This window comes from Cibotium barometz, chromosome 15 (genome assembly GCF_041138505.1).
Source record: "Cibotium barometz isolate CiBa-2024 chromosome 15, ASM4113850v1, whole genome shotgun sequence".
Lineage (NCBI taxonomy): Eukaryota > Viridiplantae > Streptophyta > Polypodiopsida > Cyatheales > Cibotiaceae > Cibotium > Cibotium barometz.
The window spans coordinates 54,518,112-54,544,389 of record NC_141060.1 but is presented as its reverse complement, the minus strand read 5'-3'; the positions used below and the strand labels follow the sequence as shown (position 1 = coordinate 54,544,389).

The following is a 26,278-nucleotide window of genomic DNA, read 5'->3' as shown; positions in this document are numbered from 1 at the left end:
ATAAGCTCTTTTACAGCACAGTTGCCACCACATGAGTCTCATCTTCATCAATTATTTGCTTCTCCTAAAGCACTTGTTTCTAATGAAGATAGTGATCTATGGTATTTCCGCTTTGTCCATGTTCCTCTTGCTACTTTGCAACATCTTGTCTCACATGACATGGTTACAGGTCTACCAAAGCTTCAGAAACCTCGCCATCACATTTGTTCTTGTGCTCAAGGAAAGCAACATCGGGCTTCTTTTCCAGAGAAGGCTACTCATAGGGCCACACGCATACTTGAGCTTTTTCATGCTGATCTTGCAGGACCTATGGTAGTACAATCGCTTGGTGGATCCAAGTATTATGTGCTTATTGTGGATGATGATATATGCATTCTTGTGCTTTATGTGGATGATTTGACACTCACTGGCTCTAATTTGGACCTACTCAAATGGGTTCAAACTCAACTCACAACATCATTTACCATGACTGATCTTGGACTACTCCACTATTTTCTTGGTTTAGAAGTGTGGCGATTTGCTTCTGGCATCTTTCTTTGTCTCAAAAGAAGTATACTTTAAGGTTGCTTGAGAAATATGGCATGCATGATTGTGCATCACTCACTTGTCCCATGGATCCTAATTCAAAATTATCCAAAGATGATGATTCCCCTGAGGTTGATTCTACAAAGTATCGCCAACTTATTGGTTCTCTACTTTATTTGGTGAACACTCGGCCAGATCTCTCCTATGCTATGAGTATTCTCAGCCAATTCTCTTCACAGCCTCATCGATCTCATTGGCAGGTAGCTTTGAGGGTTCTTTGATATCTTCATGGAACTCTTGAGTATGGCATTTCTTATGCAGGTGGAGATACACTTATTGGTTACTCAGATTCTGATTGGACAGGGTGTATTGATACTAGGCGTTCCATGTCAGGCTATTCTTATATGCTTGGTAAAGGACTTGTTTCTTGGAAATGTCAAAAGCAGCGAATTACTTCTTCTTCATCGTCAACGAAAGCAAAGTACAAGTCATATCTTGATGCCACTTCTGAAGCACTTTGGCTTTAGCAAATTCTGAATCACCTTGGATGTTCATCTACTCCGACACTCATCTACTCAGATTCACAGAGTGCTATTGCTTTAGCCCAAAAATCCAGTTATTCGAGGACGATCCAAACACATTGATGTTCATTTTCATTTTGTTCGTGATTGGATTTCTGAAGGTCGCATTCAGCTTGAGTACCAAAGATAATGTTGCTGATTTGTTGACTAAGCCTCTTCCTCGACCTACCTTGGATTATCTTCTTCAACGCGTTGGCATTGGTCCTCCCATCTGGACCTGAAGGGGAGGTGTTGGATAGGTGTCATCTCCAGATGGTGTCACGCTAGTGGCACACTCTTTAGCCTCTAGGAATTTTTGGGATTTATAGCATTCATTTCTATTTTTTCCTATTTACACATTTTTGGGTGGAGGAAAGGGTGGAGGAACTTTTCTAGAGATCCGTTCATCTTGTGCCTATATATATGAGGCATTGTAGTTCATTTCTAGTAAGTTGGCTAGTGGTTCATTGATGAGTTCTTGAGTACATTGTCTCTTCTCTCATCTCTTCTTTCTCACAGCAAGTAGGTGTGGAATTCATCTCTTCGATCATGGACTAAAAGGAAAAGGAAAAATATGATCGGACGTGTGTATAATGTTAGTCCGAGTGCAAGTGAGCAATATTACTTACGCATGTTACTCAATGTAAAAAGGATGTAAATCTTTTGAGGATTTACGAACAGTGAATGGACATTTGTATCCCTATTTTAAGATTGCATGTGAAGCCAGAGGAATGCTGGAGAGTGATGGGGAGTGGTATATGTGTCTCCAAGAAGCTGCATTATAATAGGATTCCAACTGCGACAATTGTTTGTCATTATAATGGTTTTTTGTGAGCCTATATACTCTGGACAGCTTTAGAACAAATTCTCCATTGAACTTTCAGATGATTTTTTCCATTCAGCAGAGAGGGTGTGCCGATGTTGGTGTTTGTGATTCTATATCAAAGAATCAAGCTATGTTGCACATACAAGACCTCTTACAATAGTATGAAAAGCAACTACATGATTTTAAAGGGTTTCCTATTCCTGATAGATCAAGTGTTGCCACTGTCAACAATGGTTTGCTGATGGAAGAGATGATGTTTGATTCTATTCAGCAGGCTAATTTGTCTATTTTCATGGAAAGGACTCTAACTAGTTGTCAATCAAGAGCATTTAATACTATCCTTGAGGTTGTTTCTTTGAACCAAGGTGGTGTACTTTACCTTGAGATGGACCAGGTAGATCAAGTAAAACATATCTTTATAATACCTTACTATATTGATTATGTGGAGAGAACCAAGTTGCATTGACATGTGCATCGTTTGGAATAGTTGCATTGTTACTTTCAAATGGTTGTACAGCTCACTCATGTTTCAAAATACCATTGGTGCTCAATGCTTCTAGCACATGTGGTATCAAAGCTAATAGCCCATTAGCTGAGGTGTTGAAGCTTGCAAGGTTACTCATTTATGAGATGAGGCTCTAACGATGCATCGGTAAGAATATGAAGCATTGTGGATAAGACATTGAGAGATATTATGCAAAGTGATACAGTGTTTGGTGGGAAAGTTATGCTCTTCGGTAGTGACTTTAGGCAAATCTTACCGGTTGTGCCAAAGGGATCGCGTGAGGATATTGTTGATGCATGTGCCAGTCATATATTTGGAGATATATGAATGTTTTAAAGCTCACCCAAAAACATGCGGATTAGACAGAGTGCTTATGATTGTATAGAACAAGAATTTGTCAAATGGACATTGCAAATTGATAATGGCTCTATAGGCCATCCAAACAATCAAGGCAAAGTGGTAATTCCACCACGAATGTTAATTCATGAAACTCTGTTTTGAGTTTGGTAGAATGGGTATACAAAGATCTTTAGAGAGTCGAGGATTATGTATGCTTCTTCAAAGAGCGTGCTATTCTTGCACCAGGAAATCTAGAGGTTGATGAGATCAATGAACTAGTACCTGATCTTGAAAGAGAATACCTCAGTGCAGATTCGATTGTTTCTTCCAAGAATGACGTAATATTGTATCCAAATGAGTACTAAAACAGTTTGAACTTAGGTGGTAGTTACCCTCCTCACCGCTTGCTTCTAAAGATTAATGCTCATATCATGTTGCTCTGTAATTTAGACCCTCAACAAGGACTTTGTAATGATACCATATTGATATGCAAGTAATTCCACACAAAGGTGATAGAAGCAAAAATCATTATACGTATAAATATTAGAGACAGGGTAACATTCATACCTACTATACTTCAATTGCCTTTTGACATGAGAAGGAGATAATTTTCTATAAGGTTATCTTTTGTGGGCCTGGTGATAGATTCATCGAGTCAGTTCTGCAAAGACTTCGAATAAAGCATGGCTTTAGCTCAAGTCTATCTTTGGGCAAACAAATGTAGCTGCTAGATTCTTCTTAAGGAAGAAGATTTATAGGATGGAAAAGGATAATAAAACAAGTATTGGTGCTCATGTAAATGATATCCACTGTATGCTTGACCAACTCAGTGGTGCAAGTGTGACTATTGATGAGAAGGAGGCATCTAGGGACTTTATCTGGCCACACAAGTATTCACACATGAACAATTGTACGTTACTATGTCATGTGTTAGATCACCTGATGCAGTGAAAGTGTGTGTAAACATATTGTGGTACACGAAAGCAGCAAAGAAGATTCAAACAAAGTCTTCACAAGCAATGTTTTCTACAAGGAGGTTTTGCAAATAGCATGCAGAAGAATGTAAATGTAATCTATGTCCAAAAGGTAGAGAACAAGCTATTAATACATCAGCTTACAAACACTAGAGACTACATTCATATATATCTCTATATCAATGAAGTAAGCATTTGAAAGAAGAATATTTGCAAAGATGCGACATGTGCAATCAATGTTGTCTTTCTATATAATCTTTCACATTGATGCTACTCTTTTTGATAATATCAATTTTAAATGTATAAATCTACTTATATTGAGGTAAAGCCACCATGTAAATCCACAACAAGAAGTGCCCATCATTACTCAAGAGATGGTTCAAATTGTTGAGATGGCTGAAGGAGCTCCATGAGTTCCTATTTGTTTTTTTTAACATTTGGATAAGCAAATGTTTGCTTTTAACTTGCTTTTATATAGTGGCATTACTTGCTTGGCACAAAATTATCGAACATATATATATATATATATATATATATATATATATATATAAAGAGAGAGAGAGAGAGAGAGAGAGAGAGAGAGAGAGAGAGAGAGACCTTAAAGTCTTATGTAAATGATTAGTGTAGTGTTATATATTTGATATCATGAGTATATTGCCTAAGATGGATGTGGCAAGGAGATCATTTTCATTTGTTTATGGTGATGGGGACAAAGATATTGAAGGTAATTTTTAATTTTTTCAATGATTGCTATAATATAAGTATTATTGTTTTTCATAATCTATTTAATATTCATGGCTCAATTGTAGACCCTCCATTTTTTAAAGAACAAACATCTCTAATTATTGAACCATTAGAGAGCAACGATGTTTTACGGTATATATAGAAACTTGCTTTTAATGTAGCTTTTGTGTTTTATTTAATTAAATTATATTATTATTGATACATTCTTTTTACAGCAAAGGGAATATCTTTATTTTTTAGAACCTAGATTATTGCTAAGTTTGTATGGTTGAGACACTTACAACAAGAGCTTTAGACTCCTTGGAATTTACAATCTCAGATTGTGAAAGATCACGGATCAACTTCATGTATGCTTAGGCCTTAGCCCTAGGATAAAGACCCACTAGTTAATAAAAACATTAAAAAAAGCCTCTAATACCTCCTCTAGACGTATGTATTATGTATTCCATATTGTTCGTAGGCATTAGACAACAAGGGACAATCATCAGCAAAGCATATCATGATTCATAATTCATTCTAGAACTAAAAAACATTTGAACTTTAACCTTAAAGTTCATCTTGGATTCTAATTTCTTGGCCCTTGAGGTTTGAGCCTTGGGGAGCAACATTAGTTACATTACCCACCTAAATTCTAACCTCTATGTGCATTGAACCACCACCTTAATACTATCAAACCTTAGAAAACCCTCTTTTAAAAATATTATGCCATGTAGAACCTTTGCGGTTCAATTTAGTGCTATGAAAAACCTATTCTTGTAAGAGATTCACTATAGGCCTTAAATTATACCGTTTTAAAAAATTACGAGGTTGGTCAAGACCTCGACCGAACCTTTCTACATGAGACGTCCCAAAGAGAGGAAAAATTACAAAGGCAGATGGTACCACGAAAGAACTGCTTATAACAGAAGACCTTATCAGAGATGCTTTATAGCTCCTCGCGATAGTCAAGGCCCACAGACACAATAGATACAATGCCCATCAAGGAGATGCTAAAGAGAAGGACAACAGCCCATAAAACTTGTCGCTAGCCCTAATCCCCAGTCAACCTACCAAAGCTACTGTAAGGGTGGATGAAGGACAACAACCCATAAAGTCAATCAAGAAAGATTGAAAGAAGAAGACTGACAAAAGGATTAGAGGGCTACTAGTATATGTCACCACAGAATCTCAGTAATTGGAAGCAATTGTGGCATCAGAGCTCAAGACATACCAATCATAGTGCACCTTTGCCTTGACTTCCACTGTCCCATACCAGAATATCCATATATTGCACAAGTGATTAAGCTAAAGAAGGAATACACATACAGCCCCCATTTGCCATTGTCTTTGTTGATTCTTTTAATTGTTGAACGATCCCTACACCCCTCATTCTGGCCAGCCACCTTGGTACCCAACCACCACCACCAAAAAAAAAAAAAAAAATAGAGAAACTTGGCCTACCAAAGTCTTTCTTGGACAAAAAGACAAGCGTTGCCCAAGTCTACACCACAAATACCACTGCTTTATTCTCCTTCCTTCAATTTTTGTCCCTAGACAATCAAGGAACTCAAAGATACATGCATCATGTGCAACAGTCATACTTACCCAATCTATAAAACCAAATGGCATAGTGCACCAAAAGCCACGATGATATAACCATCAATATACAATCATGCACTATGCACATATCATCAATGAACTCTACGACTACACCAGCTCTAGCAATGGCAGACACTGAAAGCAAATTCCTCTCGATGCTAGATACATATAACACATCTGACAAAGTGATAGTCCCACCATTTGTAGCAATGAGCACCATCTTTCCAACACCCTTGACAAGATACAAGTTGTTGGCACATGAAACACTTCACCTTGTGGTGCAGGCTTAAGAGAAGTACACAAGTGTTTCCTCGACGTAATCTACCCAGAGGCGCCACTATCAAAGTACCACACATCATCCTTTGTAGGAGTAAAACAAATGTCCTCTTTGAAGAATCATACGAGCATATTTCAAAAATGGCCGATCATCCTGCACAAAGTTTGCAGATTGGTCTTCATTCTTCGCATTTGGAGCAGAAGCATCAGCCACCACTAACATGCCAGGATCTTTCTCTCTCTCTTCTGCAAGACTTGTAATTGCCAAGTATTTTGCAATAATGACATTTGCTCTTTTTCTTGGCTTTCCCAACATCATTCTTATCAGCATTTGACTTGCTGAATGGATGGTTGCCCAAAATCAGCTTTCGGTTGATAACCACCCTATGAAGATCCTTAACCTTGCCCTTTTCTTTCATGGCAAAACGGGTTGATAACCACCCTATGAAGATGCCTTACCCTTGCCCTTGTCTTTCATGGCAAAGACCTAATCACCACCATGCATACCTGACATGTTTATCCTAGTTTGTTCTTCTTGCAATAGTAGACCCACCAACTCAAATGTGAGGATTTGGGTTTCCTCTCATAGACAGATTGAGGGAGGTGTTGAAACCAAGATAAGATGGAGACATGAATTCAAAGTAGTCGTGATCAGTTGGTTGTCTGGGATCACCTCATCAATGTTCGAATCATTGTTTTCTAAGGTCCTTGACCTTTAGTCAAGTGCTCTGTCATAGCATCACCCTCTTCCATTTTGAGAATGTCCAAGCTGCCTCTTCAAATATGAAACTCTAGCCTCATCCCTTCCAGAGTATCCCATGCAAGTTTGGCAGTCTCACAAGACCTAATTTTAGGTATCATTCACCTCTAGACTGAGAATACAATGAGAGACATGGCATGTGTGCAAACCTTCACCTTCAAGAAATCACAAACCACCTCATGGAAAGATGCTTTTGTGACATTTTTACAAGGCCAAAAATATGATATACTTCTAACTCCTGCGTTTAGCAAGGCTGGTCATGCATGCTAGTTTGATCGTTCAAAATCAAGAAAGATGTAAAATTACTCAAACTTCTCTTCTTTTCATAAGAAGACCTTGTCAAAGGGTTTGCACAGCTGGAAATTCAATAAGGTGCATAGTCTATAAGTGTAAATGGCATGGAGTTTTTACAAAATCCAAGCAATCACAGTGGATAAGAAGACCTATAGAACCTGCCAAATGTAGGCAAATAGAGACTCAAGCTGCAGACTTACAATTTGTCAGCAGTAGTTTAGAACAATTAGTTTTATACACCGGCACAATCTTTTGTGCAGTCAACCTCTGCTCTTAAAAGAAAACTTTGAAATGTGCAAGGATCCCATGAAGCATAGGCATACCATGCAGATAGCTGAAAAGGTGATCCAGGTAGGTCTTCGCCCTGAAAACGTGTGGAGCAGAATCTTGGCATAACACCTCTCCAGAGGCTGAGACTTCATCAGCAACAAGGCTGGAAGATATGAAATGCCCAGTAATCTGCCATATCCAGTGAAGCGCAAACGGCCTTGAAAAACATTAGTAACTTTTTTTGCTTGGTTAAAACTACTCACTGGCACTGCCATGATGAGTGCCATCATAACAAGTTGGAAATTCCAGTCCAGAGCCTGTGTGGCCAACGAACGTTGGGCACAGCCATGTCATAAGGTTTGGCCCTAAAACCTGCAGATTTGAAAAAGCAAGGTTTCAACATATCTAATGTTACTAAAAAATCATGCAAGCACAACTGATTGACCAGAATTCTGAAAGCAGCAGTGATTAAGTTCTATTTCCTCAAACCCCCCGCTTCCCTCTTTCTTGCAGCTGATTACAGCCATAGGTATAAATGTGAAATCAGGTGCTCTATTCCATCAGACATTCTTAACAAAACCATTCCAAACACAAGGTATCAAGAGTCAAGAATCATCATTTTCAAGACACCATAAAAATATCATGAAATACATTTAATCACAAATGTTAAGCTTATCAAAATAGATGTACAACAAGAAAGGACCTGAGATATCAAAGAGAAACAGGAACTCCCATGAAATGAGTTCCCTTGATGCCTAAGACAACCGATCAAAAATATATACCAATGGAAATTCCATGTTATTTAGCAAAATAAAAGGCAAGGTGCCATCTCAGCTCCATGAAAGTCTACTCACGAAGCTTCAAACCATCATCTCCATAATCATGCATAGCATAGACTACCACTCACCTCTTCAACCCTGCAGGTTCATGCATAAAGGCATGTCCATCTTAGTGGACAAAATGAAAGGAACAGCCTTGCACCTTTGAGGAAACATACACTCATGAACCCCAGCCCATAGTCGCAAGAAACGGCGTTTCAGTCCCTAGAAACGTGTTTCTCGGTTTCAGGACCCCATCCGTTTCCATGGCTGTTTCTCGTTTCCCAAGTGATATTGTCACAGGACATAGCTCTTCCCATCCCTAAAAACTCGTTTCCCCATTTCTCATTTTTTGTGACTATGCCCCAGCCACCTTTTCTTTAGGTGATCTTGTATGTCTCACTATCAGACATGGGATCCAATCATGAATCAAGCCATGTATGACCCATACTATCTTTGAACACACTTGGAGTTGATGTTTCCTTTTGAAACATTTGATCTCCCTCTTCAAACTCTTAAGGCCAAATATATTCATCTGCATATTTATTCTTATACACCTCTTTCCAATTTTTAATAAGGCATCCATTCTCTTCAACTTACTAATGCTCCAATCACATTTATGAAGCTTAGGAATGATATTTTTAGACCGTTCATGGATGAACTTAAAGTCGATTTCATTGATGACTTCTTGGTTTATAGTATGTCTCTAGAAAAGCATGAGCCACACTTGTTTACAACATTTGGTGTGTTTGAGAAAATGTGTTATTACCAATAAAGATAAGACTTTTTTGTATCATAAGGAAGTTGAATATAGTCTCTGCACAAAAAATGAAAGCAGATAGATGCGACACTCAGGAATTCATCCACGGAGCTGTCCTCCACCCTGTGAGAGTTGTGGGTCGCTCAAGGAGGTTTTTGACCCTCCCCCTCAATCTGTGACTAAAGGTTGCCTATGGCTTTATAGTGGATGTCTCATTAAATATCTCCCGTGGGATCCCGGTAACTAGGAATGGATTGATGCAGCCAATCCCTTGAAGTGCTTGCCTTTGTTCAATTAGACTGTGAGGAATGACAAACTACTACTTGGACCGATTCAAAGGATTCCTACCCTCATGCCACACTAGAAAAGCCTTGGGATTACTCCATTGATTCATAAAGAGGTTCTGGCATCACATTTGCCAATCTTACAAGAGAAGCCAGATATCCTGTTTTTTCGGTTTTTGTTGTAACTACACCGGCTAGGTGTGAATGTCATTGGGTACCATCTCGTGAACAATACGTGCGTCAACACTTCAAATGTAACAGCCACAATGCACAAAACAACTGAAAGATACACCACTGCAAAAGATAATCTGCAAGAGACAAGCACTGCGTAGTACACCACCACTGGGGCCATGAACGGGGGCACATATTATTGGAGTGTTTTAATTTGTGTACAAGATTCCAAAGGCTTTCTAGCCAAATAATCCAATGCAAAAGCAAATATGAAGACAAGTTACCCAAACAAGAGTGTGTCAGAGTAGATCGTCGAAGCTGGACTCGTCGAAAGAGCCAAAAGAACCTAGCCACCAATCTCATACACCCAGAGGGGAGTGAACACGAAACTACCATTCCGAGACCATGCATGAACAGGCACTCTAGCCTCTCGTACTAGAGCTTTGGCTCACACCCTTGTAGAGAGACCGTGGCTCAAGCCTCCTTGGTGCAAGTACACAAACAGGTACATGCACACGAGCAGGTACTAGTACGCTGTTTCCAATACCAAGTGCTCAAACAGGTACACACGGAGCTGGTTCACAGCAAGCACAGCTGGTGCAGCAAGTACTACTGTAAGCACAGCAGGTACAGTAGGATTTTCAGAAAGTACAACTGGTACAGTGGACTGTACAGCAGGTACAGTATGATTTCCAGAAAGTACAATGGACTGTACAGCAGGTACAGTGCTGTACTGTATTTGTACACAACTGCACCACCTGTACGCGCTGCACTGGTACTGTGCCTGACTGCATCCACTGTACTGACTGCTGTACTTTTCTGAAAACCCTAGGTGTACAGGTGATGCAGTCGGGGCACACAGTATGGCAGCAAGGGGGAACACTTATGAATGCTGATTTTCAGATGGAGAAGCCAGGAAGTGATGCGCTACCCTCCAATGAGTGAAGAGGAGAGGGGCAGTCGTCTGCATGGAAGGTGGGCAGGAGGTGGAGTCGTCCAACCCCTATGTGCCACATGGCACAGCGCACGTCAAACCAAGGTGGGCACCTCCTTTCAGTGTACACACACTTATGTGTTTACATGCTCAAAAAGGTACCCAGAGGTTGGGTTTCCCTAACATGCATCCCTTGGGCACCAGCCCATGGCCGGTGCCCGACTTTCATGAATGTGAACAGTAAGGGTTATATAACATTTACAATAAGAAACGAGGGTTTAAATGAATACTTGCTACCTATTCACATGCCACAAACCATGTCAAAATATAGGGCACTCGCTCGGTTCACAGGTGGGCATCCCCTACCCGTGAACTGGACACATCATATGAGGCAGTCACACGAAAACGAGTCACGCGAAATCAGTTTCAAGCAAGTAAAGATGCGTACACGTGCATTATGCAATGGATATACCCCATGTTCCTGGAACTTGTAAATAGCAGGTCTTCCCGAACACGGAACTGGCTCAATGGGAAATCTTAACTGGGATCCCTGACAGTGGGTTCCACATCCTAGCCACACTATGGGTGGCACAAGGCCTGGCCTCCCATAGGTTAAATGGTGGCATCCCCCCCTGGCTTCTAAACAGTTGTCCTCAACTGAAAAGCCACCAAATTCGCTTGAAGAAGCTCTGATAGTCTCTGAAAGTAAACAATAGGCAAGTAGTTTTTGAACTTCACAAAGTATTGCCTAGAAAGCTTACCACCGGGTAGCTTTCCCCCCTTGTGAAACACGATCTGCTCAGGTTGAAGTACTTCCTCTACTCGTCAACCTCTGGCAGCTCTTCTATGTGACAGGCTCCTTTGGCTCTAGCCCCACATGCTTCCGCAATAGACTCACATGAAAGGCATTGTGAATCCTCAAATGATTAGGCAATGCAAGCCAAAAAGCAACCACATTGATCTGCTTAATCACTTTAAAAGATACACGATACATGGTAGAGAGCTTAGGGCATGCTCCCTCCTTTCTTGGCCTCTTATAGAGAGTCTTACTTTCTCAAATTTCAGCAATACCCAATAATTCTCTTTGATGTCCACCTCTCTTCTATGCATGCCGACAGCCCTCTCATGCTTATCATGTGAGCAATGGCTGTCCGCACTTGTGCAAAGGCAACATCAAGATCTCTCACATACTCATATGCTGCAAAGATCTCATCCTTAGTGCATAGGATGGGTGGCAATATTACTTTGCCATATAAAATCTCAAACAGGATCTTTCCCATGGAGGCATGCACTATGTTGTTTATGCAAACTCTGATATTTTCTCCTTGGGTAATAAAATAAACCGCACCGCGGGGGGCGAGGGGGGGGGGGGGGGGGGGCGGCCCATTCCGGCCTCTATGCGGTGTCAATTGTGCACATCTCTCTTTTATAGTTTTGTGAATTAAGTGGCATATATTTAAGGCTATGGCCAATTTCAGTGTTTAATTGCATTACTGGTCAAGTATTTTGCGAAACCCCCAGTCTCTCTGAAAGTTACATTGGTATCAAAGCATTGGCTTTTTCACACGTGTGAAGACGATCGTATTGGGGTATAAACACTAGCTATTAGTGTAGTTAACTACGTCCGTTATCCACTTATGGGAGCAGTCATGCATCAAGGCATGTGCAAAAGACAATCTGATTTATGGATTCTTAAAATCTATTTTGGAATCGTGAATTGGCTTTATTGCTTGTATTATCTTCTATATGGAATTGGCTATTATGCCTAATTTATGAATCTGAAAGGCAACCGATATGGGGAAGTATCTTTCGACTGGCATGGTGGGTTGATAAAAACCCTCACGTCTCAGGATCGAATCTGGAAAAGAAAAGCTAAGTATACTTTAAGTTTGAAAAGTTGGTGCTTTTGCTACTTAGCATGAAGTGCTTTTGATGTTCACTAACCCTTGTATGCCTGTATAAGGAGAATAGTGACTTGTTGTTTTCCTTGAGATGGTTTTAGGCATAGTCACATGGGACGTGAAATGGGGACGGGGAACGGGGACGGAAATGATTGAGAATGGCCATTCCCTCTGACTATAGAGTGACATGGGACGGGAATGGAAATGGGAACAGGAAGATGCTGCCATCCCCAACATTCCCAAGTCTAAAAATGCCTGTTCCCTATGACTATGGTTTTAGGGAAACATTGTTTATGGCTCCCTTCATTGGGATGGGTTATGTTTTTGGCTCCCTTTATTTGGGATGCATTGGACTTATGGAACTCATGGTCATCCCATGATCGAGGATTTCTATTGGTGCATGTAAAACTATTGGTGGCTGAAATGCTTATAAACTATGTGTAGCAAAAATGTTCATGGAGCACAAGGATATTTATGTCTGTCAGTGATTCTTATCCTATGTTACACACTTGAGCCTACCTCTCCTCCAAGGTGTGCAGTCAAAGTACCAACACGGAGAGCAAGTGGTAAGAGTGGACATGACGCCTAGTAGGCAGGGGACTCATGTCTACGCCAATGGTCATCTGGACTGACACCTTCTTGACAAGGGATTGTGTCTACACCAAGTGTCAGTAGACTGGACTCCGGTATGCTGGGGACTTAACGTCTAACTCATATCCAGTGGACGTTCTGCATCCGCGTGCATAGTCAATCGGTCTTCTATTTCTCGGTCTTGTCTTCGCATATGTAAGCATTGAAACCAATGGAGAGAGTAGAGTAAGTCTGATGTGACACTGGGGACTAGGGAACGAGTAACTGCTCCTTGGAGTTTGATTCGACTTGAAGTATGGATAGACAAACGTGATTATGATATCTGGACTTATGGGATTGTTTTGTCTCGCCCATTTATTTGGGACATCATTATAATATTTGGACTTATGAGACTGTTTTGTCTCGCCCATTTACTTTTTGGGACATGATTATGATATCGGGACTTAAAGGTCTGTTTTGTCTCGCACATTTATTTGGGCCATGATTTTGATATGGTATTATAAAGACTTATTTAGACTCACCCTTTTATTTGGGACATGGATTCTTTCAATCATATTGGATTTTTGAGGCAGTCTCATCTCACCCACTTGATGGGACATGATTATATCTTGGATGTATGGAAAAAACGAGTGCATGGCCTGGTACATCAGATACAACCCTCAAATCAGCCAGTACATCCATCAAGAGGCTATAGAAATAGAGAAACCTTCTGTTGAGGGGAGTTTTAAGAATGTAGGAACTCTCCATAAAGTGTTGTAGACAAGAACGTGAGCAACCATCATAGTAGAGGCTAGTCTACAGCAAGAGAGCCTCTCTAAATGAAAAGAGAGGGCTCCATAAAGTGTTGTAGACAAGAATGTGAGCAACCATCATAATAGAGGCTAGTCTGCAACAAGAGAGCCTCTCTAAATGAAAAGAGAGGGCTTCAATTTAGAGATTTGGGACTCCCATGAGTTAAAAAATGGAAAGTGAAGGCCGACTGCTAGGTCAAGGCCTTGAGCTGGTCGATCTGCCCCAGCGAGCTCCGCCTCATCCCCCTCCCGTCTACCTTCCCCCTGCAGCTTCTCGCCGCCACGCGCCCCCCTCTCCCCCCCCCCGCCTGTCCCCCGCCTTCTCCTCCGCCTCTCTCCCCCGCCTCCTCCTCCGTTTCCTCCCCCGCCATCTCTCCCCCCCCCCGCCTTCTCCTCCCCCGCCTCCTTCCTCACTTCCTCCCCCGCCAGCTCTCCCTCCCCGCCTCCTTCTTCGCTTCCTCCCCCGCCTTCTCTTCCCCGCCATCTCCCCCCCCCCGGCCTTCTCCTCCGCTTCGCGGCTCTTCCCCCCGCCTTCTCCCTCACCTCCCCCTCCGTCTCGCCCCTCCTCCCACCGCTAGCTCCCCCGCCTCAGTCCCCCCCCCCCCTCCGCCTCCGCTATCCTCTCTCCTTCCGCCTCTCCGTTTCCTCGTAGGGCTGTGTCCCTCCCATTGGTGACCCCGGTTTCTGGCCTTTTCCCTTTGGAGGACTCCATGGAAGCGCTCCCACTACCCCTGCCGATTCCGGTCTCCGTCTGGAGTTCACAGATGCAGATCATCAGTTGTTTGTTTCCACAGTATCCGCTCTTGAGGCCTCCTCCTTGGTCTGCAAGATAGTGGGTAGCCGTCCGATGCGGAGAGAGCTTCGCGACCTTCTGCAAGGCAGCCTCGTTGGCGTGCCTGCCAAGATCGTCAGCGTCGATTTTTTGGGACGTGGCTACTACCAGGTGGATTTCGAGCCCCCCCAGGCAACTCAGACAGTGCTGACTCGGAGCCCCATTTCCCTCCACTCATCCCGGGCGTTCCTGGCGCGATGGATTCACGGTTTCGACCCCGCTTCTGACCCGCTAGCAGGCGCGACAGGTTTCCCCATCACTATCTGCTTTCCTGGACTCTGCAGGGAGTACTTGCCCCTCTTGTCATCCATTGGCAAGGCGTTTGGGCAGGTGGTGGAGACGCCTCAGACAGCGGCTTCAGTGATGGCTCGGGCAGCAGTACTCCCGGCCATTCGCGTTGTGGTTCCGTCGCCGGAGTCCCTCCCGAAGACGATCCTCCTCCCTTGTCTTTCTGGAGGACATCTGATACAGCGCGTGGAGTATTCGGGCCTCCCCGGCCAGTGCTACATCTGTCAGGAGATGGGCCACCTCGCACGCGCCTGTCCCCGCAAGGGGATTCATCCTTCACGCTCTGCCGCCTCTGGACCCCCTTCAGGAGGCCCGAGGGGTGGCCATCCACCTCAGAGACCGGACATCCCTGGCTCGTCTCAGCAGGCGCCATCATCTGACGAGCAGGCCCCGACGGAGGATGCCGCGCAGACCCAGGAGGCTGGCGGATGGCAGGAGGTTCGCCAGTGGAAACGCCCGGCCCGCAGGGACCGTCGCAGACGCCAGCAAGCAGCACAGGCTGGCGGACAGGCGACTCCGGCTGGCGTCCAGGCACCTACCCGCACTTATGCTCCAGTCAGGGATAGGCGGCCAGCAGGTTTCACCCCGATGGACGAGGATTCAGTCTCAGTGCCCGTTTGAGGCCGCTGGTGGAGCCCCCCCACGTGGAGACCCCGCTCCCGCCTCCCCCTGCGGGGGGCCCCGTCCCCTCCATGGAGCAGATTCCTGAGGATCCCGGGCCGCACTCTGCGACCCCCGGCCCCTCCTCCCCTCACTCAGAGAGCACTCCTTCCACCCCCCCTCTCCCCCCTCCCGCCTCCCCCGACGGCCCCCCCTAACACCTCTCCTCAGGCAGATGCCTCTCCATCCTCTCCTCGCTCTCCCCCCTCCTCTCCGCGAGCTACCATCCCTCCCTCGGCCTCTCCAGGATACTCCTCCAGACCACCCACTGCCCCGGGGCAGCACAGATGGGTAGGCCAGAGTTCAGTTCAGCGGCTGTTCCACCGCCACTCCGGGCCGGTGGAGATGGCGATCCTAGCTTCGCCCGTCACAGAGTTCTCTCCAGCATCCCCTGGGGGGCCCCGCGAGTGATGGGGCTCCCAGTGGATTACGGCTTTTTCAGGTGTCTCCAGCTGGATGCTGGCCCGTTCGAGACACTGGTCGCGCCCTTGCGAGTTTGCGTGGTGTGCCATCCCTCTCGTTCTCCTTCAGTGGTGAGCAGCATGGTGGCCTTCTCCTTTCCTCTCAGTGTTGCCCCAGGCACAACATGGGATTGCAACTCTGTAGAGGAAGTTTTGCGTGATAAGATACTGGAGTTTTCTCACCACTTCAGCGACTTGGGGCTCACGGACCTATTGCAGACCCGATTACACTCAGCCCGCATGAGCTTGTTTGGTATAGGAGATTGGCGGGCAGATCCGGTCCACACCTCAGTTGAGGCGGTGCTACTGATTCTCCTCCACGCCGCCCCGAGGATGCAGCCTACCTTTAGATACATATATGCCGAGGATTGGTCTCACGCCTATGCCCTGGACAGGGCGAAGGTGGAGTGGGGCTGGACACAGAGACAGGTTACCCTCTTTTTGGAGAGACTCCGCACCCGGACAGACAGTGACTATTCTCCCTCCAAGCCGGCGCCCAAGACTCACAGAGTGGAGGGCAGCTCATCCGGGCCGGCTGAGAGGGGTGAGCCAGTGGCGGCTGCTTCACTTGCCATAGCTCATCCATGAGGATCCTCTCATGGAACATCCAGGGTCGCCCAGTCCCTAGACAACTGGATATGTTTTCAGCAGCTGCCTCTAGAGGTTCAGGAGAGGAGACTCAGCGGGATGAGGGGCAGAGAGCTGATGAGGCAGGACATTGAGGCGGCCATCCCCCGGGAGTGGCGGACTCCAAGACAGGACCCTCCACCTCCACAGTGGATAGGCGTCTTTACTTGGCATGAGATCCTTCTAGCGGTCTGCGGCTCAACAGAGAGAGTCGCCCCACTCACCTTCGAGGTGGGAGAGGGAGGCCAGCTTCAGAGGATGAGTTCCAGGGTTGTATCTTTCAGAGGGTGCGGGTGGTCGGCTTTCATCAGAGACAGTGGCATGTAGACCCCTCACCGGCCTCGATAGGGGAGGACCATTCTTGGAGATTATGGGCTTGGGACAGCAGGCCTCTTATTTGCCTTCAGTGGGATCCAGGCGAGTGGCTTTGGCGAGATCCCTACTCGGCCCCTACCAGCCCAGGCACCCCCTTTTTCAGTACACAGCGAGGCTGGGGCGGCGGATCCAGAGGCACAGAATAGTGGGCATCCCGGCGGCGGCCGAGCATTGGCGGCGACAGGGGCTCTCCCGTGCCTTCCTTAGGGACTTCTGGCAGCGCCTTTGGGCCATCTTCCGGCCCCGGAAGGTGACGCTTTTTCTCTGGCTTACAGCGCATAGAGGACTGGCTGTGGGGGCTTGGCTAGCTTTTGGTAGACACCCAGCGTCCTGCCCCCGATGCGGCCATGCACAGGAGTCGCAGCGGCACTGCTTATGGGATTGCCCACAGGCACAGCAGGTCTGGCAGCGCGCTCTTAGGATGGTTTTTGCAGGCTCGCCAGGTGAGATGATGGTGACGTGGGGTGTGGTGGCTTGGGCCACGGACAGCAGCCCGGCCCTTGGATATGAGGACGTCCCTGGCAGTGTGACCATCCAGGTCTCTGACAGGGCGATGGCGGTGGTTCCGACGCCAGACTTCTCTTCGGCAGTCTCCCAGGAGGGGGACGGGCACAGATGGGAGATGATCAGCAGCATGACGGCTTGGCACATATGGAGAGCCCGATGCAGGGAGGCCATAGACCGCCAGGCGACTCCACCGGCGGAGGTCATACAGGCCCTCTGGGTGGACATCATTCACACGTTGAGAGGACACTGGGGGAAACTTCAGGGCGCCTCGGATCGCATGAGAGATCGCCGCAAGGCGTTCCTCCGCACTTGGCAGCCTGGCCCTTTCCTCATCGCGAGGGGCGAGGATGTCACTTGGCACTACAGGCCTCCAGTTTGGCTCTTCTCACCTCCCGCATGTATTACTAGGTAGCCCCCCCCAGAGAGCGGCCAGCCACGGGGGTGGAGCTCCGGTGTTCACTGTGTTTATTATCCCTCCTTGTGAGGTGAGTTTTGTAGCCTTATGGCGTTTTCTCATTAACTAATAGAAGGATCGTTCTTCCAAAAAAAAAAAATGGAAAGTGAAGGCCATGATGACAAGTGGAGAGTGACACAAGAGCGGAAGTAACAAGTGTGGGGCCACTTGTTACTTCCGCATCATAGTAGAGGCTAGTCAGCAGCAAGAGAGCCTCTAAATGAAAAGAGGGCTTCAATTTAGAGATTTGGGACTCCCATGAGTAAAAAAATGGAAAGTGAAGGCCATAATGACAAGTGGGAAAGAATAACTGCAAAAAAAATTGGAGCTCCGCGACTGACGACCTCGCCTGCGAGCTCCGCTTCTACCCCCCCCCCACCCCCCCCCGCTGCTTCTCGCCATCGCGCCCCCCTCTCCCCCCCGCCAGTCCGCCGCTTTCTCCTCCGCCCTCTCCCCCGCCTCCTTCATTGCGCCCCTCTTCGCCATCTCTCCCCGCCTTCTGCCTCGCGTCCTCCCCCGCCTTCGCTCCTCGCCTCCCTCCTCGTTTCCGCCTTCTTCCCCCCCGCCTTCTCTTCCTTCGCCACCTTCCACGCTGCCTTCCCCGCCATTCCCCCCGCCGCTTGCTTCCTTCCCCCGTCATCTTTTCTCCGCCTCTCTAACCCCTTCGCCTCCTTCTCCCCCGCCTCTCACCTCTCCCCCCTCCGCCTTCTCCTGCGCGGTGCATCTCTTCCCCTCCGCCTTCTCCCTCTCCTCCCTTCCGTCTCGCCCCGCCGCCCACCGCTAACTCTTCCCTGCCTCAGCATCCCCCCCCCGCCGCCCGCCCCCGCTATCCTGTAGCCCTCCGCCTCTCTTTTTCCTCGCAGGGCTGTGTCCCTTCCGTTGGTGACCCCGGTTTCTGGCCTTTTCCCTCTGGAGGACTCCATGGAAGCCGCTCCGACTAACCCTGCCGATTCCGGTCTCCGTCTGGAGTTCACAGCTGAAGATCTTCAGTTGTTTGTTTCCACAGTTTCCGCTCTTGAGGCCTCCTCCTTGGTCTGCAAGATAGTGGGTAGCCGTCCGATGCGGAGAGAGCTTCGCGACCTTCTGCAAGGCAGCCTTGTTGGCGTGCCCGCCAAGATCGTCAGCGTAGATTTTTTGGGACGTGGCTACTACCAGGTGGATTTCGAGTCCCCACAGGCAGCTCAGATGGTGCTGGCTCGGAGCCCCATTGCCCTCCGCTCATCCCGGGCGTTCCTGGCGCGATGGACTCATGGTTTCGACCCCGCTTCTGACCCGCTAGCAGGCGCGACAGGTTTCCCCGTCACTATCTGCTTTCCTGGACTCCGTAGGGAGTACTTGCCCCCTCTTGTCATGCATTGGCAAGGCGTTCGGGCAGGTGGTGGAGACGCCTCAGACAGCGGCTTCAGTGATTGCTCGGGCAGCAGGACTCCCGGCCATTCGGGTTGTGGTTCCGTCACCGGAGTCCCTCCCGAAGACGATCCTTCTCCCTTGTCTTTCTGGAGGACATATGATACAGCGCGTGGAGTATTCGGGCCTCCCCGGCCAGTGTTACACATGTCGGGAGATGGGCCATCTCGCACGCGCCTGTCCCCGCAAGGGGGTTCATCCTTCACGCTATGCCGCCTCTGGACCCCCTGCAGGAGTCCCGAGGGGTGGCCATCCACCTCAGAGACCGGACATCCCTGGCTCGCCACAGCAGGCGCCATCATCTGACGAGCAGGCCCCGGCGGAGGATGCCGCGCAGTCCCAGGAGGCTGGCGGATGGCAGGAGGTTCGTCGGCGGAAACGCCCGGCCCGCACGGACCGTCGCAGACGCCAGCAGGCAGCACAGGCTGGCGGACAGGTTGGCGGACAGGCGACTCCGGTTGGCGTACAGGCACCTACCCGCACTTATGCTCCTGTCAGGGATAGGCGGCCAGCAGGTCCCACCCCGATGGACGAGGATTCAGACTCAGTGCCCGTTGAGGCCGCTGGTGGAGCCTCCCACGTGGAGACCCCGCTCCCGCCTCCCCCCACGGGGGGCCCCGCCCCCTCCTTGGAGCAGATTCCTGAGGATCCCGGGCCGCACTCTTCGACCCCCGGCTCCCCTTCCCCTCACCCGGAGAGCACTCCTTCCACCCCCCCCTCTCCCCCCCCAGCCCCCCCCTCCCGCCTCCCCCGGCGGCCCCCCCTGACACCTATCCTCTGGCAGATGCCTCTCCATCCTCTCCTCGCTCTCCCCCCTCCTCGCCGCGAGCCCCCATCCCTCCCTCGGCCTCTCCAGGATACTTCGCCAGACCACCCACTGCCCCGGGGCAGCGCAGCTGGGTAGGCCAGAGCTCAGTCCAGCGGCTGTTCCACCGCCACTCCGGGCCGGTGGAGATGGCGATCCTTGCTTCGCCCGCCACAGAGTTCTCTCCTGGGGGGCCCCCGCGAGTGATGGGGCTACCAGTGGATTACGGTTTTTTCAGGTGCCTCCAACTGGATGCTGGCCCTTTCGAGACACTGGTCGCGCCCTTGCGAGTTTGCATGGTGTGCCATCCTTCTCGTTCTCCCTCAGTGGTGAGCAACATGGTGGCTTTCTCCTTTACTCTCAGTGTTGCCCCAGACATAGCATGGGATTGCAACTCTGTAGAGGAAGTTTTGCGTGATCAGATACTAGAGTTTTCTCACCACTTCAGTGACTTGGGGCTCACGGACCTATTGCAGACCCGATTACACTCAGCCCGCATGAGCTTGTTTGGTATAGGAGACTGGCGGGCGGATCCGGTCCACACCTCAGTTGAGGCGGTGCTTCTGATTCTCCTCCATGCCGCCCCGAGGGTGCAGCCTACCTTTAGATACATATATGCAGAGGATTGGTCTCACGCCTATGCCCTGGACAGGGCGAAGGCGGAGTGGGGCTGGACACAGAGACAGGTCACCCTCTTTTTGGAGAGACTCCGCACCCGGACAAACAGTGATTATTCTCCCTCCAAGCCGGCGCCCAAGACTCACAGAGTGGAGGGCAGATCATCCGGGCCGGCTGAGAGGGGTGAGCCAGTGGAGGCTGCTTCACTTGCCATAGCTCATCCATGAGGATCCTCTCATGGAACATCCAGGGTCTCGGTGGACATCGCTGCTACATTGGTCGGGGCAGACTTCGCCAGGAGATCCAGAGGGCTCTCGTTGGAGGACCCATAGATATCCTTTTCATCCAGGAGCACCACCTTTCTGCCGGGCGTACCCGCACCTGCGGGAAGATCTTGCCAGGCAGGAGTCACACTTTCTGGTCACCGGCATATGGCTCCCAGGGGAACCATGGTGGAGTATGCATCTCAGTCAGCGAGCAGCTTCTATCCGAGGTTGTGGACTCTGGCATTCTGGTCCAGGGTCGTGCGCAGTGGATCATCCTTCGGGTTGGGGAAGACCGCATTGGCTTCCTCAACTTCTACGCCCCTAATGGGGCGACCGGGAGAGCCGAGTTCTGGAGCACCATTAGGCAGTCCCTCCCCTTGGCAGACCACTGGTGCCTCGGAGGGGATTGCAACATGCTGGAGGATGCAGAGGACAGGATGGGGGGCAGCCAGGAGACCATTCATGGGCCGGAGCTCGCTGCCTGGGAGGAACTAGTGCTACAGGTGAGAGGCCAGGATCCGTGGACTCTCTCGGAGTTTGGCAGGTTGCAAGGGAGTCTATCTTTCTCGCGCTCGGATAGACGGGCCACAGGAGTTAACCTTTCCCGCATCGACAGGTTCTACATTGATGAGTGGGCCTGTGATAGAGGTGGCACAGTGGGCATACTCGCAGGCTCCTCGTTTTCAGACCACTTTCCAGTGCTTCTCCAGATCGAGGACCCCACGAGAGGAGAGCAGGGCCAGAGCGTCCGGATTCCAGATTGTCTCATAGAGGAGCCCGAGATTGCGATCAGAGTTGAGCAGGTCTGGCAGGAGCTACAGTTCAGGAGAGGATCGGCAGCCAGCGATATTGCCAGTGGCTTGCAGGAGATTAGCCAGATGCTCAGACAGGCTGCCTTGGACCGGCTGGAGGCCTTCAGAGAGCAGGAGAGGAGCCTACGGAGGAGTCTAGCGTCCCTCCAGAGACTCCAGGAGAGGGATCCTACGAGCCCTTGGATCTCAGAGCAGATGGAGTCAGCTCGCACTGAGATCAAATCCATCGAGAAGAGGAGGCTGGAGTTCCGATTCCATGCTCGGGCTTCTTTTTGGACACAGGCTGGAGACAGAGTGACTCGAGATTTCTTTGAGGCGACAGGGCCTCGCTTCAGACGAGAGGGTCTCAAGCGTCTTCGACAGGCTGATGGCCAGGTTGTGGTGGATCCCCCCAGGGTTCGGGCTATAGCCACAGATTTTTACAGGGATCTTCTCTCTGCTGAGCTAGCAGATGACAGGGTGAGCGAGGCTCGGGAGGCAGTCTGGAGCTTCACGAGACCGGTTGTGCCGGCCCATTTGCAGCACTCCCTTCTCTCCCCCTTCTCGGATACGGAACTGGAGGAGGCTCTTCAGGCATTACCTGAGGGCAAATGCCCAGGAGAGGACAATCTTTCGGTGGCCTTCTTCCAGAGGTACTGGGGCCTCTTACATAGGGGCTTCAGATTGGCATTCCAGGAGATTATGGAGTCAGGAGTCATGCCGGACAGCATGGCAGAGGGGTTGATCCACTTGATCCCCAAAGAGGGAGGAGACAGACTGGAGATTAGACAGTGGAGACCGATCACCTTGCTAGGCACGGCCTACAAGGTCCTAGCTAAGGCGATCAGCAGGCGGCTTCAGCCTCACCTTCCGGACATCATCCACTCCACGCAGACAGGCTTCATCCAGGATAGGAGCATTCTGGATAACATTTTCTCTTTCTGGGAGGCTACGGCTCTGGCTAGATTTCGACAGGAGGATCTGGCAGTGCTCCTTCTCGACTTCGAGAAGGCATATGATCGGGTGGACTGGGCCTTCTTGGAAGGCACTATGGAGAGGATGGGCTTCCCCCCTCAGTGGATCCGTGGGGTCTCTGCACTCTACACATCGGCTCATAGCCAGGTGCTGATACAGGGCGTGCGCGGAGAGAGGTTCCAGCTCTCGCGCTCGGTGCGGCAGGGGTGCCCCTTGGCGCCCTTTCTTTTTCTTTTTGTGGCGGAGGCCATGAGCACTTTTTTGACGGCACAGGATACAGGTTTGCGGGGCCTCCAGCTTCCCATCCGCACCTCGGAGGAGCTCCTAGACTCGGAGTTTGCGGATGACACAGCTATCTATCTTCAGAGAGGTGAGGAGAACCTCCGCCGCTTCGCCTTAGCCATGGACAGGTTTTGCAGAGCTTCGGGCGCTTTGATCAACTGGCACAAGTCGTGTGGGTTGTGGGTCAGCTCTATGCCCCCCCCGACTTGGAGGCCAGTTGACGGTTTTCAGTGGCTGCCCCCCGGCACTACAATGCATTATTTGGGATGCTATGTGGGCATTGACATATCTCCGGAGCAGCAGATAGCCCCCCTTCTTCTGAGCATTCGGAAGAAGCTTCTGTATTGGAGTACCGCTCGTTTATCGCTGGCTGGCCGAGTAGTTGTGGCCAACCAGGTTCTGCTTGCTACTATGTGGTACATCACTTCTTGCTGGGCCTTCTCACGGGCGTGCATTGGCCAGGTGCAGAGGCTCATCAGAAACTTTCTTTGGTCCGGTGGCGACGGGCGGCCCGCCAGGGCCAAGGTGGCATGGGCGGTGATCACTCAGCCGAGGGAGAGAGGCGGCCTGGGCATTGTTGATCCTATTTGCCAAGCCGAGCATTGCTTGGCAAGTTGGTAGTTCGTGGCCTCCTGCCAGGCGCTGAGCCGTGGAAGGAGTTTCTTGTTTCCAGGATGCTCAGCCGCACCCCTTCTCTTAGCGGCCCCTGGACCCCCAGCATCAGGTGGATCTTTTCAGAGCAGCAATCCAGAGGAGTGGGCCTTGGCTTCGAGGAGCGTTTTGCAGCTAGCCTTCTGAGGGCCTGGGCGCATCTGAGGCCGTCACTCTTCCAGACTCCCCCGGGCACCGATGAGGAGCGCCCTTTCTTTTCCGACAGCATGCCAACAATACAATCTTGGGATGCATCATAGATCTATATGGAAAGCTATTGCAGATCTCTTACACCCTTTCATTCCGATTCCAACATTGGATGTAAGAGACAGGCTTCAAGATTGGCATCTTCAGTCTTCAAGTTCAAGATTATCCTCTCAGCCTTTGCATCTATTGACTTCTATACAGGCTTGTCGATTGATATTACCTCCTCCATGGATTGCTCATCATGCTAATTCTCTTTGGCATCTGGATAAGTCTTTAGCTTGGTGGAAAGGAAAACTGAAATTGATATGGAAGCTGAAAATGCCATTGAAGCAGAGACTCTTTCTTTGGAGATGCATTGTCGGTATTTTTCCAGTGGGAGTGAAATTGGCTCAAAGAAGGATTGCCTCTCCTCTTTGTCCAAGATGTCATCATACTACTAAGAGTATTCCGCATTTATTGTGGTCTTGTTCATATTCCAGAGACCTTCTGGTAAGATCTCCTATTTTTTATCTCTCAGATTTGCTGCACACAGGTTCTACAGGTTTTTCTGGATGTTTGGCACGTTATCAGCTTCTTTGTCACAGTATTCTCTTTTTTTCCATTGGATCAGATACTGGGCCTTATGGACCCTCTGGCTACAGCGAAATCATGCATATCTGAATTCACCCCTTCAGCACCCTTATGAGTTCTTCCGAGCCTCTTTGCGGCAGTCCTTATATGATGCCGTACATGAGGAAGATTTGGATGTTTCTTGTGTTCAGCTTTTCTTTTACTGTTTCTGATGGATAGGGCATAGGCTCTTTTCTTGAGCACTGCCCTATTCTTGCATAGAACTTTTTTACTGTTGTTTTTAAGTTCTAGGGTTTAGACATCCTCTTGATGTCAAACCCTTTTGTACATTTATGATATAATGCAATTTCAACTGGTTTTACAAAAAAAAAAAAGTGTGTGTTCTCTGTTTCTCTGAAACCCTAACCCCAACAGTGGTATCAGAGTTTGGCTGCACCCCCCTGCCGGTGGAGTTCCCAGCTTCCTGCAACCGTCCGTATGTTGGCACCTGCCCAGTCCATCCGGCGTTGCATTTCCAGCGTTGCTGGGAGCTTCCGTCTGTCGCATGCAAGAATCCAGCGATCCACGGCCCTTCTATCCGCGTGTCCCCTACCACCTCTGCTCCGCCGCCCTGACTAGCCACTGAATTGGGCGGTGATAGTGGAGAGGGCTCCACCACCACCCCACCAAGGAGCGGCGCTCGCACGAGAGCAAGCAACTTCCGGTGGCACTCAGCCCCACCTGGGGCTTCTATGGCATTCGACAAGAAACCGTGTTTTTTTGTGACTTTCCTCCGTCGCAGTAGCACGTCCGAGAGCAGATCCGTCGAGCATCCATACTCGCTCCGTCCAACTCTTTCCAACCGTCGCTGACTTTGCGCCATCTACTCGCTGCCATCTGCGCCGCCTGGTACACCTGCCTACCAGATCCCGTAGCCTAATCACCGTCGCCTACACGCCGAGCCCGCCTGCTCTAGTTCTATCCTGCTCGCCACACGTGGAGCCCGCCTGCTCCAGTTCTAGATGGCTCCTGCTCACCACACGTCACCTCCTCACCTGCTCCAGTCTACCCAGCTCCTGCTCGCCATCAGCTGACTGCCTGTCACATCAACAGCAGCAACTCGCCTGCACTCCTGTGCGTTTGGGATTTTGCTTGCAGGTGCTTTTTTACAGCATATTTGGTTGCACGTGCATCTCTCTTGCAAGAGATTTCAGCACATGGCTGGAAATACGACCGATATATTGGGAGTTTTGTCCCAAGAGGACAAATTGGATGGCAGTAATTACTCCCTATGGAGTTTCATGGTCCGAAATCTACTTGTGGCCAAAGGATTATGGGCTTATGTGTCAGGTGAAGATGTACGGCATGTTGACATAGCACCTAACACACCTGGCCGTGGTGCTCAACAAGCAACAATACCCACTCCTCCCTCACAGGAGTAGAAGAGATGGGATACTCGAGATGCCCAAGCAATGGCTTTGATTGCTTTGTCAGTAAAGCCATCAATCATACCGCAAATTCGGTTTTGCAAAACCTCACGGCGAGCTTGGGATGTACTTGAAACTATGCATCACGCAAAGAATGACGCCAGGGTTGCATTTCTCAAGAAAGAGCTTGAGAAC

The 26,278-nt window shown here is 48.9% G+C and overlaps 1 protein-coding gene across 2 annotated transcripts in view; it reads right to left on the bottom strand.

The window, feature by feature from the left end:
• Positions 1–7,389: 7,389 nt before the first annotated feature.
• Positions 7,390–26,278, bottom strand: part of LOC147631432 (DHHC-type zinc finger family protein) — an 80,378-nt gene continuing 61,489 nt past the window's right edge. For both annotated transcript variants that reach the window (XM_086809833.1, XM_086809834.1), the window contains one exon: positions 7,390–8,023. In XM_086809833.1, coding sequence (XP_086665959.1) covers positions 7,907–8,023 — 117 coding nt within the window. In that variant the 3' untranslated portion in view covers positions 7,390–7,906. The remainder of the gene's footprint in view (positions 8,024–26,278) is intronic.